The sequence below is a fragment of the Macrotis lagotis genome, chromosome X (assembly GCF_037893015.1).
Source record: "Macrotis lagotis isolate mMagLag1 chromosome X, bilby.v1.9.chrom.fasta, whole genome shotgun sequence".
In the NCBI taxonomy this organism is placed as follows: Eukaryota; Metazoa; Chordata; class Mammalia; order Peramelemorphia; family Peramelidae; genus Macrotis; species Macrotis lagotis.
In genome coordinates this window covers 436,172,952-436,188,883 of record NC_133666.1, presented here as the reverse complement: position 1 = coordinate 436,188,883, position 15,932 = coordinate 436,172,952, and the positions used below count along the sequence as shown (strand labels likewise).

Below are 15,932 nucleotides of genomic sequence, written 5' to 3'. Positions count from 1 at the left end.
AGCAATGGCCCAAACTTGATTCCCTTCTGAATTTCCCAAAGTGGTTTATTTTGGACTTGATATTCCTGAGCTAAAGAAAAAGAAATCAATTAGAAAATTTTCAAATTCCACAGCATTAAGCTCCATGCTGTGAAGGCGGCACAAGTTGAAGGAGTAATGCTCTGCCCCAGGTGAGTTCACTGTGGACTTCCATCTACCATCTACATGCTTTTGCATAAACTCTACCCACCCCCAAGCCTGGAATCACATGCTTCTTTCAGGGCTCAGCTCAAGCAATACCTACTATACAAGACTATCCTGATCTCCCCCACCCCTATTGCTAGTCCCTTGATATTACTTTGTATATAATTGTGATTTCGTAACTATTATTTGAGGGCAAAAACCATTTCATGTTTGTTTTTGTATCTCTAGCACCTAGTAAAATGCCTCAACCATGGAAGGTATTTTCAATAAACATTCATGGAAAGTCAAAGAAGAGATATTTCCTACTCATTTACAGTGGTGAGAAATGTAGAGTCTAGAACATCACAAATATTTTCAGATTTTTTTTTAATATATTGATTGGTCTTACTAGCTTTTTTCCTCCTTTTTTCTTTTTTAAAAAAGTTATTTGTTACACAGGATGGCTCTCTGGAAGGTATATTGGTGAAATCTTACATGAAGGAAAAACAAAGTTATCAATTAAAATTTATTTTAAAAAAATAAATGCTTGCTGAATGAAAAATATATTGTAAAAAAAGAATATTGGGCCCTGACTCAAGCTAGTACAATGGGGAAAGGCATCAATCAGAATCAGAAGCCCTTGATTCAAATGTCACCTCCAAAGCTACCTATTTATATTAGGTAAGTCCTTTAACCTCCCTAGATCTCAGTATCTTCATCTGTTAAATGAGTAGAACTAGATGGTCTCTGAGGTTTCCATTGATCTCTAGATTTTAAGAGTCTATGAATACTTTCTAGTGTGTGAGCTGTTGTAAGTCATTTCATATCTCATTTCCTCAAATGAAACACAAGAGAACATTTACACAACTGATGTTCATAGAATTCTTTGTGTTTTGTACATATTCTTGAAAGGATGAAGTAAAGACTGTCCCAAACCTGATTCCAATATTATACAATGAATGCCTATGCCAGAGTTGGGAACTGTATTATCCACATTTGGGGCAACTTGAATACAAGTTATACCCTAAAACTTTATTTAGATTTCCCTAAAGAGAAATTACAGGGTAGGAAGAAAATGAACCAAGAGAAAAACTGATTTTGATGATTTTTTTCCAAAATTGAACCTAGTCTATATGAGACCAGAATCCTTAAGTAGAGACCTGGCCCAGCGTATAATTGAATATGAATAATAACTGAATTTTCTCACTTTTCAAATAGACATTTCAAAATACATCATAGCCACAGTACAATACACCCTCTTGTTTCTGATGTTTACAAAGGATGCAGGTTGAGCCATGTTCTACAGTGCTGCCTAATAATTAAATTATTTTTTCTCAAGGGTAAGATTAAAAGGAATCCTAGTTTTACTGAGATTTAAAAATGTACTATACTGAGGACTACCTTATTTCCCCCTTGCCACTTCCCCCATTTTCCACCCTCTACAAACTCCATTTGTTCATGTTATATTTCCCAAAACAGGTGAAAGGGTGGCAGTAATAGTAATAGCTGCCATTTGTACCACACTTTAAAGTTTGCAAAAGACTTTACAGCTTCATTTTAGTGTTCCAAAAACCATTTTACAGACAGGTCAAGTGACTTGTCAAAAATAAGATAGCTAGGAAATGTTTAAGGCTGAATTTGAATTCAGATTTTCTTAGTTCAAGGTCCAGGAGTCTATTTCTGCACCACTTAGCTGCCTGGAATATAATATTAAGGTAATATGTTCATGTCATGACTTACTCTACTAATATAAGCCAAGTGCTGAGTATAGAATTCACTTTTTCCCTTTTGCCCTAGCTTTGAGCAATCAAGATGTAAAAAATTGCACTAAGTTGGAGTGAGTCCATCAAGATTCATCCAAGATCTACTAGAGAGAGAAATATTATATTTATGGAAGGAAACTCAATTACAAAATAGCAGGTAGGTGTTTCTTTACATTATGAAATTTATGACATGGCTTTTTTTTTTAGGTGTTTTTTTTTTTTTGCAAGGCAATGGGGTTAAGTGGCTTGCCCAAGGCCACACAGCTAGGCAATTATTAGTGCCTGAGGCCAGATTTGAACTCAGGCACTCCTGACTCCAGAGCCGGTGCTCTATCCACTGCCTGCGCCACCTAGCCCGCCCCCATGACATGACTTTTGATGTGAAATTTATTAAATGCTAATGGATGCCTTCAAAAAATAATTTAAAATATCTATTTAGCTATTAGAGTAGTTATATGGCATTAAATATAGAGAATGGCTCAGTCAGGGAGATTTGGATTCAAGTTCCAATAAATACTTCTGATAAATACTAGGTATGTGATCCTGATTAAGTCACCTAATCTCTCAGTACCCCCATGCAAATCTACAAGACTATCAATTGCACAATTGTAAATCAGCATTAGTAGAGGGCATTTCCTCACCTGATTATCTAATAGCAATGAAATCACAGGTCTGAATTTTAAAATTTATTTAGCTAATTTTGTTTACTCTTTAAAATTTGCTTCTTCTCTGTGGAGTTGGAAAAATATCTTCTGATTGATGCACATAAAAGATATTTCAAATTTGGCATTTTGTGTACAATATTCAATATATTATAGAAGCTCAAAAGTCATTCAGGGTTCTCCATAGGTTGTAAGTACTACATATGAAATTAGTAACATATAGACCAAAGGAAAAATCTTCATTGAAGTAGAAAATCAAGGTAATCGTTTGAAGGTAATAGCAGCAGTATGTACTAACATGACAGTGGAATTTTGTCAGGAAAAAAGATATGGCATATTTCATGATTTTCTTCCAAGGATTCTCTGAAAAACTATTTTTAAAAGGATTTATCAATAGATAGTATCAAGTAAATTCAATCCACATCAGTAAGAAATCCCACATTGCAAAAAAATTCACATATAGGGAGCAGCTAGGTGGCGCACTGGATAGAGCACGGGCTCTGGAGCCAGGAGGGCCTGAGTTCAAATGGGACCTCAGACACTTAATAATTGCCTAGCTGTGTGGCCTTGGGCAAGTCACTTAATCCCATTGCCTTAATTTAAAAATTCATATACCTATATCTGAGGGTCAAATGCAGAGGTCTGAAGTTGTTATTTGGGAACCTTACCATTAGTATTCAACAGATATTTATTGCATTGTCATATGTTCACTCTAAAAAAAAAAAGAATAAGGAAATTTTGTTGCCTTGATCATGATCATTGATCTGGATAATCAAGATGCATAACTACTATGCTTTGTATATTATTGCTATTAATAATGCTGATAGTGCTATCACTCAAAGCTGTACAACATGCTCACTTCCTTGTAATTCCATACAAGAACTTTTCAGGGTGACCACCAGAAAGAAACAATAGTTACAGATTCAACTCAGCTCTAGCCAGTCACTGCCTCCTCAAATGGAACACAAAACGTAGCAAGGTGCTGGGTCTTAATTGTTTCACTCCTTTCAGCTCCAACACTCATTGCAAGATACTGGCCTGAAAGAAGACATACACTCATTGTTAAAAAGAGAATTCCTTCCAGATTCAAGGAAGATTCCCTTGGTGATAAAAAAGCAACTCCTTTATTTGGCTTGATGAGGGAGGAATATTGTTCAGCTCTTTAAGTGGAGTCTAAGTCTTTATGACATCATTTGGAGTTTTCTTGGCGTAATTTGTCATTTCCTTCTCCAACTCATTTTACAGATGAGGATCTGAGGAAAACAGGGTCAAAGTGACCTACTCAAGGTCACATAGCTACTGAGTGTCTGAGGCCAGATATGAATTTAGGAAGATGAGTGTTCTTGATTCCAGGCTCAGTTCTCTAACCACTGTGCCACTTAACTGCCCAAGGGAGGGATATTAGTTTCCTTAAAAGTTTAACTGAGACCACACTCCTCAAATTTGGGAAACTGGTGACTTACAAATACAGGTCACAGAGTATCACTCTATTCTCTCATTAGTACAATGATGTTCTCTCAAAAATACTTTCTATTATTTATTTTGTTAAATATTTCCCAATTACATTTAAATCTAGTTTGGGCTTCACTTGTACCAACACAGTGAGGCATTCACCAGCATTTGACATCTCTGCTCTAAGAAGCAGAATATTCTAAGATTCTGTAAAAGTCCTTATAATCTATAGACTTGTTTTCAGACTTTTAAATTCTCAATTCTTTCACTAACTTCACTAGGCTATTGCATTAGTTGATTCCCAAATATCAAAAATACTTTGCAATGGCATGTACCTTGAAATGCAGTACATTCAATAGAATGTAGTGTTAGTCGAGCCCACAGAACTCCAGATTCCTTTTTTTTAATGGATGAAGTCACTGAAACCCAGAGAGAATGGTGCACAAAGTCATACAGTCAATCATTCTCTAAACTGAGAATTGACCTTGGATCCTCTATCTCCCAATCCATAGCTCTTTCCTTTGCATGATTTTTGAGCCATTTCTGGGCTTCACTTTCCTCAGATACAAAAAGTTTCTAGGCTCTCTTCGAACTTTAAAATTCCATAAGATTGTGAATGAACATGTGCCTGGACCAGAAGTTCTATGAAATTCAACTCCCACCAAAATACTTCAACGATGGAATAATTTCAACTCTCAGAACCTAAAGGTCACATCTGCATTTCTAATCACTGCCCTTCATATTCTGATGAAAGAGAGAAGAGTCAAATCTGTCTCTACAATATTTCAATTCATTTACAAGGACTAATAAATGATGCTTTTCAAAGTTTTATTCTGAGGCCCTACATCCTGTACTATATGGTAGAGAATATCTTTGTGTTCTGTAAAAGTAAACAGTTTAGTGAAATGTCACTAAAGGGCTAATTGGGTATAAAATTCCCAGCAAGATAGAATAATTATTTATATTGACTGGCTTTGTTTATATTACACTTTGTTCTTTAAAGGAAATTCAGTAACTTTTGAATTCATATTTGAAGCTTTGGTTATATATGGGACCTAAACAACAACTAAATAAAATTCTGATGCATGGCTTGAAATAAGTTATATTTACACCCATGTGCATTGAAAAGCACTATTATAATTACAACACAAATAAGGAAAAACAAAAATAGAAGCTCAAGTATTAAGGATTATTGCTACTTATTATCCCAAAATCATATACAAGTATATCTCCCCAAACATAGCAAAATACAATAGTCCAAAGAAATCTGGCATTTATTTATGGATCTATGAGGCCCATTATGTTGTATTTGTACCAGGGATGCAAAAGTGCTGACCATTGATTATGGTCCATTTTTCTATCTAAAATTTATTGTTTCACATCTCAACCTGGGAACAGAGGGAACAAACCATAATGAATGTGGATTGTGCATTAAAGGAAAATGTCATGACAATTAATGTTATTAAATACCACAAGTTGTGAAGATGTGGGAAAATTGGAACACTAATACATTGATGGCAAAGTTATGAACTGATCCAACCATTTTGGAGAACAATTTGACTAACAAAGGGCTATGAAACTACTACAAAACCTTTGATCCAGCAATATCACTGCATCCCAAAGAGATTGTATAAAAGAGGAAAAGACCTATTTGTATAAACATATTTATAACAATTATTTTTGTGGTTGAAAAGAATAGGAAATTGAGGGGATGGTCAACAACTGTAGAATGGCTGAACAAGTTGTGGTATATGAATGTAATGGGTACTACTGTGCTATGAGAAAAGATGAGTCGACAGGTTTCAGAAAAATCTGGAAAAATGTACATGAACTGATGCTGAACGAAGTATGCAAAACCAGGAGAACATCATACACAGCAACAGCAGCATTGTTCAGTGATCAACTATGATTGACAATGACCAAGACAATTCTAAAAGACTGGGGCTATAAAATATTATCAACATTTAGGGGGCGGCTAAGTGAAGCAGTTGTATAAAACACTGGGCCCCCTGGAGTCAGGAGTACCTGAGTTCAAATTTGGCCTCAGACACTTAATAATTACCTAGCTGTGTGGCCTTGGGCAAGCCACTTAACCCCATTTGGCTTGCAAAACCTAAAAAAATGGCATTCAGAGAAAGAATTGTGGAGTCTTAATGTGGATCAAAGAATACAATTTTCAATTTGTTTTTTTTTTTCTTTTGGTCTTTGCCTTTTGTTCTGATTCTTCATTCACAACATAATTAATGTGAAATATGTTTAATATGTTCATATCATATATCATTCACCTTTTGTCTTGGGAAGGGTAGAGGGAAGAGAGGAAGGGAGAAAATTTTGGAACTCAAAATCTTACAAAAATGAATGTTGAAAACTATTTTTATATATAACTGGGGAAATGATATTAAATGCTATTAAATGAAGAAAATATCAAAAGTTATATATTCAATTCTACAATTTTTTTTTTACTGACTACCATGTATAATGCTAAGGAGACACAAAATTTGAGTTCTTTAAAAATAGTCCTTGCCTTCAAGTAAGGCAGCTTATATTGCAAGGAAGACAACCAAAAAAAAAAAAGATATATTTCACTTAATATTATGATATATTCTTCCAGAACAGAACTTCAGATGAAATAAACCACAACCTATTTAAATGGGCTGACAAGTAACAACGGATATAGTGCTGAATCTGAAGTCAGGAAGACTCTTCTTTCTGAGTTCAAATCTGATCTCAGATACATAGTAGCTAGAATATGAGTTCCTTGAGCAAAAAAAGACTTGTCTTTCTTCTGTCTTTCTCAGCATTTATCACAAAACTTGGCAATATAACAAGCACCCAATAAATATTTGTTAATTGGTTCACTGGACATATGTTTTACAACAGTGCTGTCCAAAATGTGACCTGCCTGTGAGTTCACTAAATGAAGACAAGTTACCACAGAGTTCTCACTAAAATGGCAAATCAAAATTTATTGTCTATTGTTTCAATAAAAACTTTTAAAAGTAAGGTTGGAGAGCCCTGTTTTACAACATTATTCAACAATATGGCTTATTCAATAAACATTATAAAATAAGTCTTCTGGTGATATAGTAGTATTTGGTTATAATGTATTAATAGCACTGTGTCAAAACCACACTGGTGAGAACATTTTCACAATGTGGCAGAATATGAAGGATACTATGATAACAGTACAAACTGTTGCAATTATTCAAAGAAGTTAGATAGGGAAATGGGGGAGGTAACATTTGAACATGGGAAGGATGGGTTGAGTTTTATCTGTCAGTCAATAAATATTTAAATACCCAATTCCCAATAAAACCTTCTTAGGGTTAATGTTCCTATAGTCCTCTCAGGGTTAAGAAATTATTAAACCATTATTCTTAGAAGAAAGACCTTGCATTTCAAATGAGACTTGTACTACCTTTTGCATGGCAGGCATCCTGCTACTGATGGTACAAAAAGAGGCAAAAGAAACTCACCCTCAAAGAACTCAAAATATAAGGAGGGAGAAAATAAGCAAACAATTATGCACAAACATGCTTAAAAACAAGATAAATAGGAAGTAATTAAGGGAGAGAAAGGCTTTAGAATTAAAGGGAGTCAGGAAATACTTCCTAAAGAAGATAGGATTTTAGTTGGGACTTAAAAGGAAATCAGGGAGATCAGTAAGCATAGTAGAGCTGAGGAAACCATTCCAGGGATGGAGTACAGTCAGAGAAAATGCTCAGAACAGAGAGATGTAATGTCTGTTCATAGATCAGTAAGAGAGCCAGTGTTGCTGGTTTGAAGAGTATATGATAAAGATAAGATATAAGGCACTTGGAAAGATAGAAAGAGGTTAGTCCATGAAATGCTTTGAATGTCAAACAGAACATTTTGTATCTAATCCTACATATAATAGATCTGAAGCTAATACAGAATTTATTGATTGGGGGAGTGACATGGTCAGTTTCAGGGAAATTATTTTAGTGATTGAATAAGAAATAGATTGGAGTGGAGAGAAACTAGAGGCAGGCAGATCTACCAGGAGGCTACTGCAATAGTCCAAGAGTTGGTGATGTGGGCTGGCATCATAGATATAATCTAAGACTTTAAAAATAAAGGATTCTTATTTAACTTTGCCCAATGATGTACCTCATCCCTTTCTTTGCATTAACAAACCATATCATATTCCTCAGGATCCCTTCAAGACTCATATTCTCCAAGAAGCTTTTCTTAATTACTTAAATCCACAAATATTATTTTTCTTTCCTCTCCTATAACAATTAATGGATATGCCATTCACTTGATATCTATCTATATATTTCTTTTCCATGTTAGCAATTTATTAATCAAACTGTTTATCGATGTGGACATATTTATTTGTTGTCCAGGCATGCAATAGTGATCCAGGCTTCATGACCCAGTTAATGTTTTTCTTGATAAAGATGTTGAAGTGGTTTGTCAATTTCTTCTTTGGAAATTAAGGTAAACAGAGGTTAGTGACATGTTCAAGGTCACACAACAAGTGAATGTTTGAGATTAGATTTGAATTTACATTTTTCTGACACCAAGCCCAGGACTCTATCCACTAAACCACCTAGCTCCTTTAGACATAGATATAAATATATATACATAGAGAGAAATTATCTCTAGAAAGATAAATATATGATAGAAAGAAAAAGAAAGAAAGAGAAGACAGAAGGAAGGAAGGAAGGAAGGAAGGAAGGAAGGAAGGAAGGAAGGAAGGAAGTCTCAATTAATACCTCACCAGTTTTAGCAATGTGTCCTGAACTTTGTCATTCAATAAATACTTGTTCATTCACTGGTAAGTCTGGTATTCTTCAAGGTAAGGAATTGGATCATACTGCACCCAAGGTCTTATGCATTATGTTCAAGGCACCATGAGCTGTACTTTGAAGATTCAAAAAAGAAATATGGTTCTCAAGCAATTCAAGATTTAAAGAATGGACCCATAAAGAAGGTGATTGATACAAGGAGAGTTGAACTAGTACAAAGGAGATATATAGGCAAAACATTATGAAAAACTTGAGATAGGAAAGAAAATTTTCACCTACAGGATGGGAAGACATTGCAGGATATGGCATCAGATACAGAAAGGCAAGATTTTGTTATTTTCTCCGATTCTTTAAGTTTATCTTTTCATTCTACCATGGTATTATTTCCTTTTCTTCCTTTAACTTGCATAACTAATTTTCATCTCTGTATTACCTCCCATATTAGAAGAACATCCCAATGTCTCATGATTTTTTTGCCACTTACTGCTCCTCTGTGGAAACTCCTTAAAATGTGGCACCTTGGAAAATTTTCCTTATAGTTTCATTTTAAGAACTCTCCTCCCTTCTAAAAAAAAAGGAAAGAAAATCATAATATGAAGGACTAAGGAAGGCACTTTTAAAAATTCAGTCCCTGAGTTTTTAAGTTTTTTTCTTGTTATTCTTTCTGAGCTATATAACATAATGAGGTTATAACCCTGCCCATATTCAACAAATTGTAATGGCAATTCATTATATAAAATCACATAACTTCCAGGTACCCTCAGAAGTGTGCCATTTAAGTCTATTGACTATTGAACAATATACTACTTTGATAAATCTACTGATACAGAGCTCTGCTCAAATATGATAAGAAAATCAAAGTTTTCTATGATATTGAATTCTTATGCCATATTTTCATATTTTACTTAATGATAACTGTCTGATTTCTGCTTACAGTCTCTACTGTAGTCATTCTAGTCAATAGATTTAAAATAGTTTCAAATACAATTTGAATGTTTTATACAAAGTAAGCATCCAATTCAATTAATATTTACTAACCACCGGGTATTTTTCAAAGTACCATACTAGGCTAAGAACCAGTAGCTACTCCCAAGGAGCTTACATTTCCTAAATTATTGTTTGCCTAGTTGAATAAATGAATGAATTAATATCAACATAAAAGTGATACCTCAGTTGACAATCTGAAAACATCAATATTTACCTAAAATTATATAAATTATAACTTTAATTCATTGACTTAAAGTGACTTTATTCCATTAATTTAAGTAGAAACTATGTCATATCTACTAAGCTTTGCAAAAAAAGTCAAAAACATATAAGTCTGCAAAGCCTTTACAATGATGATGAAAGGTCATTTTGATGCCATTTCTTGTGGACCTATTGAGAGATAGATAGATAGATAGATAGACAGATAGATAGATAATAGCTAGCTAGCTAGATAGATAGATAGATAGATAGAATGAATGAATAGATGACAGAGCTGACCTCTAATATATACTAAAAAAGATCATTGGGTGTACCAACATCCTAAAGGGAAGATCCACAGTTTTGGAGGTCCTGGCATAACTGCTCAGGCACAAAGATCCGGGTTGAGAGAAGCTATTCTTTCTAGCAAGTCTTTCTGGCCATACCTTCTAGTAAATATATATAACATCCAGCCCCCCTTTATGATTTGAAGGCCACTCTCTTCCTTTGATGGACAAGCCAAAGGTAGGTTTCTGAATCTCACCTTCTGATAGTGGAAGGTATATAAAAACCCTTTTCAAAACTGTATAGTTCGGGGCAGCTAGGTGGCACAGTGGATAGAGCACCAGCCCTGAAGATAGAGTTCAAATCTAGCCTCAGACACTTAATAATTACCTAGCTGTGTGGCTTTGGGCAAGTCACTTAAAAACTGTATCTTTGGGGGTTTGGCTCTCTAGTCAGAATTCTCTCCCATGACTGCATAATCTGATAACTTAGAGAAATGTTAATAAATATGAATGTTAATTCTGTTTTGCTCTTTCTTAAGGATTAGGACAGGGGGGGTGGAGCCAAGATGGCAGCATGAAGGCAGCATTTCCCAGGAACTTCTTCCAGCCAAACGCCAAAAATCCAAAGGATGACTAGCCAAAATTTAGAGGGGGCAAAACCCACAGAAAGACTGAGTAATACATTTTCCCAGTCCACGATAACTTAGAAGTTCCAGGAAAAAGGTGTGTTTTGCCAGGACTGGGGGCTGGAAAAAAAGCTGCTGCAGCAGCACAACACAGCCTAGCCCAGAGATCACCTGCAACAGCTTGAAGGGGTGGTGAGAGAACTCTGCTGCACCTGGGTGAGTGTAGAGTGAGGAGCACCAGTACAGCTTGAAGGGGTGGTGAGAGAACTCTGCTGCACCTGGGTGAGTGTAGAGTGAGGAGCACCAGTCACAGAACCTACAGCAAGAATCTAGAGAAAGCAGCCTGCACACACAGACAGTAAGGGAAGTCTGCAGAGATTTCTCTGCTCTCCCTGGGGTAGGACTGCTGTTTGCCTACACTTAGATATTGCAGTTTGGGCTTCCATACTAAGATAGAAGGATCCCTCCCTATAGCCCTAGGGCAGAGGGAAGTATGGGGGCCATCTACATATCAAAGCATAGGCAAGAGAGCGTAAGACCTTGGAGGAATAAAGGTCCCACTGGGGTGTCCCAAAAGAAAAAAACCCAAAGCTTTGGAAGTGCTGTTAATTAGTCTTGGGCTGAGGAAATGAGTAAACAACAGAAAAAGAAGAATTTGACCATAGCAAATTACTTCAGTCCTATGGAAGATCAAAACACATACTCAGATGATGACAAAATCGAAGTTTCCATATCCCAAACCTCCAAGAGAAAAAGAAAATGGGCTCAGACTATGGATGGGCTCAAAAAATAATTTGAAAAGCAATTAAGGGAGATGGAGGAAAAATTGGGAGGAGAAATGAGAGTAATGCAGAAAAATCATGAAAACCAAATCAAAAGCAAGGTGAAAGTTATACAAAAAAATACTGAAGAAAATAATGTTAAAAACCAGTTTAGGCCTGATGGAAAAAGCAAAACAAAAGACAAATGAGGAGAAGAATGCCTTAAAAAGCAGAATTGGCCAGCTGGCAAAGGAGATAAAAAAGCTCTCTGAAGAAAATAGCTCCTTCAAATGCAGAATAGAACTAAAGAAAGCTGATAACTTTGCAAGAAATCAGGAAGAAATAAACTCTTCCAAAAAAGCTAAAAATTAGAAGAAAATGTGAAATATCTCATTGAAAAAACAACTGACCTTGACACCAGATCCAGAACAAATAATTTAAAAATTATTGGGCTACCTGAAAGTCACAACCAGGAAAAGAGCCCAGACTTCATTTTTCAAGAAATAATACAGCAAAATTTCCCTGAGATCCTAGAAGCAGAGGGTAAAATGGAAATTGAGAGAATTCACTGGTCACCTCCTGAAAGAGATCCCCAAAGAAAAACTTCCAGGAACGTTGTAGCCAAATTCCCAAACTCCCAAATCAAAGAGAAAATACTAAAAGCTGCCAGTAACAAAGAGTTCAAGTACCAAGGCTCCACAGTCAGGATTACACAGGATCTGGCAGCATCTACATAGGAATATGATATTCTGGAAGGCAAAAGATCTTGGTTTACAACCAAGAATCAACCATCCAGCAAAACTGAACATCCTCTTTCAGGGGAAAAGATGGATTTTCAATGAAACAGGGGACTTTCAAACTTTCCTATTGAAACAACCAGAGATGAACAGAAAGTTTGATCTCCAAGTACAGGACTCTTGTGAACCATAGAGGGAGTGAAAGAGAAGGACTAACTGTGAGGAACTGAATGATATTGAACTCTTTGTATTCCTACACAGGAAGAAGATATTGATAACTCAAATGAATGTTCTCATTTATAAGGGCTGTTAGAAGGAGCATATATAGACAGGACATAGGAAGGAGTGGGATATAATGGTATAATATAGTAAAAAGATGGAGTCAATGGGTGATAAAGGAAAGTACTGGGACGAAGGAAAAGGAGATGAAGAAGAAGCTAAGAAATTTCACATAAGAGTCGAGGAAAAAGTTTTTTCAATGGAGTGGAAAGGGGGAAGGCAAGGGGGAATGAGTGAGCCTTCATTCTCATCAGAAATGGCTCAGCAAGGAAATAACATACACACTTAATAGGGTGAGGAAATCTATCTTACCCTAGAGAAATGGATATGGGAGAATGGGGGGAAGGGAGGGGGGGAATAGGTGATAGAAGAGAGGGAAGATCAAGGGAGAGGGTACTCAGAAACAGCACACTTTTGGGCAGGGCCAGGATGAAAGGAGAGGGAGAGAGCATAGAACAACTGAGAGTGGGGAGGAATAGAGTGGAGGTACAGCTAGTAGTAGCAACTGTGGGAAAAATATTAAAGCAACTTCTCTGGTGACTTATGTTAAAGAAAGCAACTCACCCCAGAGACAGAGCCATTGAAATCTGAACACAGACTGAAGTACAATTTTTTTTCTCTCTCTATTCTTGAGGTTTCTCATCTTCTGGAGGGGGTAGGGGGTTTATGTTTACTCTTATAACACATTCTATTTACATCAATGTATGGCATGGAAACAATGTAGAGATTATCAGACAGCCTGGGGGGGTAAAAATTGAAGAATTCAGAGCCTTGCAAAAAATGATGGACACATATTACTATTGTATATAATTGGAAAACAAATAAAATATTAAAATGTTTTTAAAAAAAAAAAGGATTAGGACAAACTCTGAGGACTAATACACGTTTAATCTAATTGTTAGTCTTAAGAACAAAAGGACCTCTCCTTCACAATAGCTAGATAGAGAGAGATCAGAAAAACCTTCTCCTGAAATGAAATATACTAATCCCCCCCCCAACATTCATAATTCTTCAAAGATGTCAAAACTATACTATTTTGGAAAAGTTTTACAAAATAACTTTTAAAACACTAATACTCCCTTAATTCAAAGTTTACACCTGTGGAGGTTCTTATGAACACCCTTTTCCAAGATGCATATATGTACATATAAAATTATAGAGACATAATGTGGCTAACAATTCTCCAATAAATTAAAGCCTGGATTTGGGTGGAGGGGAGGGGAGCTATAGAACCCTACAGTTTCTCCTGGTGTCTCATCTCCTGTACCCCCTTCCTTCAGCCTGCACTAGCAGGCCTCGTCCCAAGTTCTCAGATCCTGCTTGCTTGCTCCCTTGGCTTTTTAAGAGAAGCCATCCCCCAGCTCTGTCCAAGGAATCCCGAAACAGCACCGTCAAAGCCAAGGGCGCAGACGCCTGAGAGCGGCGGCCAGCCGGGGGACCGGCAAGGATAGCAGTGACCCTGGCATCTGAGCCCCCATCCAAAGAAAAACAATATGGTTTGCCTTCCTTTCCCACCCCCACCCCTGGCATCCACTCCAGCCTGTGCCCGAGTGGAGATGGAAAGGAGAGCTGCTCCCTGGGCGCATCACTTCCCGCTCGTGCTTGATGAGAGGAAAGAAACTCAGAACAAGCTCACACACCGTGTGCCCCCTCCTCAACCCACAGCCTGGAGGGGAAGGTGCCCCCAAGTCCTCCGACCCCCCACCGTGGATGGGTGCAAGGGGGGAGGGAATGGCCGGCTGAGAAGAGAGACAGAGAGAAGGGAAACTTTAGAGTTTGGTAGGTAATGTAGTCTATGCCCCAGGGACAAGGCGGCGACAACAGGGTTATCTTGGAGCAGAAGGAAAGGGAACCCAGAAACAGCAGGAAAGGCGAGGCGCCTGGAGGGCGAGGAGCCCCCGGTATCTGCCTCTCTCTCCCTCTCTCTCTCTCTCTCTCTCTCTCTCTCTCTCTCTCTCTCTCTCAGACACACTTGCACACACACATACACACTTGCACACACACTTGCACACACACACGTCCCCGCTGCTGTACCTGGTATTGGTCGAAGCCGGCCAGCTGCTCCTCCGTGATATACTGCAGCTGCAACATGTTGAAGCCCAGCCTTCCCCGCCCAGAGCTCGGGCTGTCCCCGGGAGCAGGCGCCGCCGCCGCCGCCTCCGAGCGAGCAGGAGCCCGGAGCACGCACAGGGAGTGAATGAGGAGAGAGGAGAGGGAGCTGGCGAGGGGGAGGGGAGGGAGGTGGCGTGATGGGCTCTGCCCTCCGCGAGCCTCCCTGCCGCTCCTCGGGGGCAGGGGGACAGCGGCGGCCTCCGCGCCGCCGGCGCCGCAGGACTCGCTTCTCCCTCTGGGAAGCAAGAGCTGAGGCGGCGGCTGGATCCAGGCAACTGGGGCCGACTGGGGACTAGAGCCCCTGGATCCCAGCTAGGGAAGGCATTTTTGTTAGGTCGAGCTCTATGTGGGCAATACCGTTTCTAAAGAAAAGAAGATCTCACCAGGAGAAATGTGGACGAGGTTGTAATTTAATTTAAGGGTTTTCTGTGCTGGATGTAGTCTATATCGATATAAACAGAAAAATGAAACAGGCCCGGCTCTCAACGAGTTTACATTCTGTCGGAGCAACTTGTTCCAGTGTCCGGCATATAGTGGGAGTTTACTAAATGTTTATTGAATTGAATTATTTAAAATGCTTGCTCCCTTCTCTCTGAGATTACTTACACATGCACTATATATATTTTGTACCTACAGTTATTTGTATGTTGTCTCCCTCCTTAGAACGTAAGCTCCCTGAGGACAGGAATGGTGTTTTTGCTTTTCTTGGAAGTCGAAGTGCTTAGCATAATTCTTGAATTCTATTTTTTATTATTTTTTTTTGTTTTTGCAAGGTAAATGGGGTTAAGTGGCTTGCCCAAGGCCACACAACTAGGTAATTATTGTGTGTCTGACTTCAAGGGTGGTGCTCTATCCACTACCACCCAGCCCCCTAATTCTTGGATTATGGTAAGCACTTAATATTTATTAACTGACATGTACATAAACCATATGGATATAATACAAAATATATGCCATGGTATTTTATTAAAGTTGTTCTTGCAGTAAAATGTCATTAATATAATTGACACTTTGGAGACGGCTAGGTGATGTTGGGGCAGCTAGGTGGCGCAGTGGATAGAGCACCGGACCCGGAGTCAGGAGGACCTGAGTTCAAATCCGACCTCAGACACTTAATAATTACCTACCTGT

The 15,932-nt window shown here is 37.9% G+C and overlaps 1 protein-coding gene across 1 annotated transcript in view; it reads right to left on the bottom strand.

Moving 5' to 3' along the window:
- Positions 1-14,799, bottom strand: part of LOC141496973 (ethanolaminephosphotransferase 1-like) — a 165,794-nt gene extending 150,995 nt beyond the window's left edge. Inside the window, exon 1 of the mRNA XM_074199547.1 lies at positions 14,724-14,799. Coding sequence (XP_074055648.1) covers positions 14,724-14,780 — 57 coding nt within the window. The 5' untranslated portion in view covers positions 14,781-14,799. The remainder of the gene's footprint in view (positions 1-14,723) is intronic.
- Positions 14,800-15,932: the final 1,133 nt, after the last annotated feature.